Below are 4,619 nucleotides of genomic sequence, written 5' to 3' on the forward strand. Positions count from 1 at the left end.
CCCAATGCTGTCTCTTTCTCTCTCCCCCAATGCTGTCTCTTTCTCTCTCCCCAATGCTGTCTCTTTCTCTCTCCCCCAATGCTGTCTCTTTCTCTCTCCCCCAATGCTGTCTCTTTCTCTCTCCCCCAATGCTGTCTCTTTCTCTCTCCCCCAATGCTGTCTCTTTCTCTCTCCCCCAATGCTGTCTCTTTCTCTCTCCCCCAATGCTGTCTCTTTCTCTCTCCCCCAATGCTGTCTCTTTCTCTCTCCCCCAATGCTGTCTCTTTCTCTCTCCCCCAATGCTGTCTCTTTCTCTCTCCCCCAATGCTGTCTCTTTCTCTCTCCCCCAATGCTGTCTCTTTCTCTCTCCCCCAATGCTGTCTCTTTCTCTCTCCCCCAATGCTGTCTCTTTCTCTCTCCCCCAATGCTGTCTCTTTCTCTCTCCCCCAATGCTGTCTCTTTCTCTCTCCCCCAATGCTGTCTCTTTCTCTCTCCCCCAATGCTGTCTCTTTCTCTCTCCCCCAATGCTGTCTCTTTCTCTCTCCCCCAATGCTGTCTCTTTCTCTCTCCCCCAATGCTGTCTCTTTCTCTCTCCCCCAATGCTGTCTCTTTCTCTCTCCCCCAATGCTGTCTCTTTCTCTCTCCCCCAATGCTGTCTCTTTCTCTCTCCCCCAATGCTGTCTCTTTCTCTCTCCCCCAATGCTGTCTCTTTCTCTCTCCCCCAATGCTGTCTCTTTCTCTCTCCCCCAATGCTGTCTCTTTCTCTCTCCCCCAATGCTGTCTCTTTCTCTCTCCCCCAATGCTGTCTCTTTCTCTCTCCCCCAATGCTGTCTCTTTCTCTCTCCCCCAATGCTGTCTCTTTCTCTCTCCCCCAATGCTGTCTCTTTCTCTCTCCCCCAATGCTGTCTCTTTCTCTCTCCCCCAATGCTGTCTCTTTCTCTCTCCCCCAATGCTGTCTCTTTCTCTCTCCCCCAATGCTGTCTCTTTCTCTCTCCCCCAATGCTGTCTCTTTCTCTCTCCCCCAATGCTGTCTCTTTCTCTCTCCCCCAATGCTGTCTCTTTCTCTCTCCCCCAATGCTGTCTCTTTCTCTCTCCCCCAATGCTGTCTCTTTCTCTCTCCCCCAATGCTGTCTCTTTCTCTCTCCCCCAATGCTGTCTCTCTCCCCCAATGCTGTCTCTCTCCCCCCCAATGCTGTCTCTCTCTCCCCCCCAATGCTGTCTCTCTCTCCCCCCCAATGCTGTCTCTCTCTCCCCCCCAATGCTGTCTCTCTCTCCCCCCCAATGCTGTCTCTCTCTCCCCCCCAATGCTGTCTCTCTCTCCCCCCCAATGCTGTCTCTCTCTCCCCCCCAATGCTGTCTCTCTCTCCCCCCCAATGCTGTCTCTCTCTCCCCCCCAATGCTGTCTCTCTCTCCCCCCCAATGCTGTCTCTCTCTCCCCCCCAATGCTGTCTCTCTCTCCCCCCCAATGCTGTCTCTCTCTCCCCCCCAATGCTGTCTCTCTCTCCCCCCCAATGCTGTCTCTCTCTCCCCCCCAATGCTGTCTCTCTCTCCCCCCCCAATGCTGTCTCTCTCTCCCCCCCCAATGCTGTCTCTCTCTCCCTCTCTCCCCCAATGCTGTCTCTCTCTCTCTCTCTCTCTCCCCCAATGCTGTCTGTCTCCCCCCCCCCCCAATGCTCTCTCGTTAATTAGGTGTTAACACCTAATTAATGAAGGTAGGGTGAGCTTGGGCAGCCACTAGGGTGTTTACCCCCAGAACCAGCCTGGCCTACACCTCCCTTCCCTTCCTCCCCATAGTAGGAAGTGTGGGACCAATCCCTCCCCCCCCCCCGACCATGAAAGCCTATCCTACACTACCCTCGCTTTCACATATGTGTGAAACTGTATGTGAGGAAACTCCCCCCCCCCCATATCCAGTGCCAGCCAGGCCTTCACTACACATGCTTCACCCCCATGATGGGTGTGGGGGATGCCAGTCCTCCACAGTGCCAACCTGGCCTTGCAGTACCCCCATGATGGGTGTGGGTGATGCCAGTCCTCCACAGTGCCAGCCTGGCTTTGCAGTGCCCCAACCTTCCCCATGATGGGTGTGGGGGATGCCAGACCTCCACAGTGCCAGCCTGGCCTTGCAGTACCCCAACCTTCCCCATGATGGGTGTGGGGGGTGCCAGTCCTCCACAGTGCCAGCCTGGCCTTGCAGTACCCCAACCTTCCCCATGATGGGTGTGGGGGGTGCCAGTCCTCCACAGTGCCAGCCTGGCCTTGCAGTACCCCAACCTTCCCCATGATGGGTGTGGGGGGTGCCAGTCCTCCACAGTGCCAGCCTGGCCTTGTAGTACCCCCACCTTCCCCATGATGGGTGTGGGGGGTGCCAGTCCTCCACAGTGCCAGCCTGGCCTTGCAGTACCCCAACCTTCCCCATGATGGGTGTGGGGGGTGCCAGTCCTCCACAGTGCCAGCCTGGCCTTGTAGTACCCCCACCTTCCCCATGATGGGTGTGGGGGGTGCCAGTCCTCCACAGTGCCTGTCAAGTTGTGGCAAGACCTTCCCCTTGTGGGCAAGTAGAGGGCCACCTCCCAAACCCACAGTAAATTAACCCACCTAATTTACTCAAACCTTGCTCCCCTGGTGGGCAAGTAGGGGACCAACCCCAATACACCAAGTGCCAGCCTGGCCTACCCCTTACCTTCCCCTTAATAGGATTGTGTGCCTACCCTTCCTTACCTTAATGGGTGAGTGTGTGTGCCCAATCACTACACACACCCACACTGTCAGCCTACCCTACCCTACCCTTCCTTACCTTAATGGGAGAGTGTGTGTGCCCAATCACTACACACACCCACACTGGCAGCCTACCCTACCCTGACCTTGCCCCAGGTAAGGAGCTGGTGTGTGGCCAGCCCCACACTAGCCACCACCACCACTAGCTTGCAAGTCAACTTGCATGCAGAGATAAAAGTGAAGCCCACCCTGGTATCAGGGAAGCTGGCTCATTACTCCACAGTACTAGCAACCAGCCATATGGAGAGTTTCCCCCACACACGCCCTCCTACCCCCACCTCAGCCCCGTGGCCACACCCCCAGGGTGTGTTAAGGGCCGGAGAGAGGGGGATATACTAGCCGGATGAGGTGTGTGTGTGTTGTCATCCCTTGGGTGATGACATTAGCACCAAGCCACCAGCCACACATTCGGACGCGCTGCCTTTGAACTGCCTCCTTAATGTAGCCTCTATCTCGCCCCGTGGGCCCTTGCACTATGCACTATTTTCCTCACTGTAGCTGCCGAAGCCCCGTCTTGGAGCGGAGAGTGGCAGAGTGGTGGCCAGAGTGCAGGTCGGGGCGTGCGGGAGCACAATATTATCACCACCGCGACTCTCCTCACCTTCACGAATGTCTCCACGGCGCCTTTCGCTATATCCAGCATTGTCGGTCTGGCCCCTATGAAAGTTCTCTGGTTCATAGAGGCCGAAGTATCAATAAGGAACACAATGATAGTCATTCTGGAACCAATCAATTAAGCTGTCACATGTGTATGGGAGGAAGAATTAGAAGATGATGAGCAAGCGCAGCGTGCACCTGCTCAACGCCACGGCGGCCCCACGACTGAAACTGAGGACTTCTCTTCCCTCACCTCAAACAAGCCCGCAGGGCTGCCAACACCACACGCCTTCACACACTTTACTCAAAATAAACAAACAAACTCACAAGGGTTTATATATATTCATCTAGTTATTCTGAATTGCATTGAAAGAGAAAATACACGCTAAATATATTGTTGTATACATTTAATGTCATTTAATCCACGCTACACGACCAATGTGAAAATTAACTTAGCCAATATTGTTTGTCTCTTAAATAGGTGAAAAGAATTTTAAAAGCTATTAAATGTCCATAATTGTTACACATAGAGATTTAAAAATAAATTACCAGGCAATTTATAGTAAAAAGTAGTATATCTAACGCGTAATAAATAAGCGTAGTGAAGTGACACATTTGCACACATAAGGTTGGCACTCCCGAAGACACAATGTGCCCGATCTCATCATCCAGGTATTTGTAGACTTTATAAACTTTTTTCTAACTTATAAGAAAACGAATTCTTCAAGATCTGTGCAAAATGTTACTGCAATACACTCCAATCAGTTCATATTTTTCAAGAGGGCTGTGGTTACATTCTGTGCGGATTTTTCCTTTACAATAAATATACAGCATTAATTAACGAATTAGCATCATCAGCATTAATATTCTCAATAGTTCCTTTAATTATACATGCGCCATGAGGCACTAAAATCCCGTATATTTATATAAAATTGCACAGAAAAATGAATGGAATTTAGGAAAGTATAAATATATGTATATTACATATATATATTATATATATATATATATATATATATATATATATATATATATATATATATATATATAATATATATATGTAATATACATATATATAATAGAAGAGTATATATATATATATATATATAATATATATATATTATATACAACAGTCATATATACAACGGTCATAATTATATAATTAATTTTAATTAATTTTAATTAATTATAAGTCATAATTATAATTCAATTTCTTTCTTTATTATGCACCCCATACCCATCCTATGGGTGTAAAGGATTACAGA

General features: G+C 49.7%; 1 protein-coding gene across 3 annotated transcripts in view; it reads right to left on the reverse strand.

Moving 5' to 3' along the window:
- IntS6 (integrator complex subunit 6) overlaps positions 1-3,595 on the reverse strand; it is a 49,177-nt gene extending 45,582 nt beyond the window's left edge. Inside the window, exon 1 of one of the 3 annotated variants that reach the window (XM_045767195.2) lies at positions 3,359-3,595. In XM_045767195.2, coding sequence (XP_045623151.1) covers positions 3,359-3,475 — 117 coding nt within the window. In that variant the 5' untranslated portion in view covers positions 3,476-3,595. Of the gene's footprint in view, positions 1-2,776; positions 3,095-3,358 lie in introns of those variants that run through there. The other 2 variants (XM_045767198.2, XM_045767196.2) reach the window with 2 other exon arrangements.
- Positions 3,596-4,619: the final 1,024 nt, after the last annotated feature.

Source organism: Procambarus clarkii, chromosome 89, assembly GCF_040958095.1.
Source record: "Procambarus clarkii isolate CNS0578487 chromosome 89, FALCON_Pclarkii_2.0, whole genome shotgun sequence".
Taxonomy (NCBI): domain Eukaryota; kingdom Metazoa; phylum Arthropoda; class Malacostraca; order Decapoda; family Cambaridae; genus Procambarus; species Procambarus clarkii.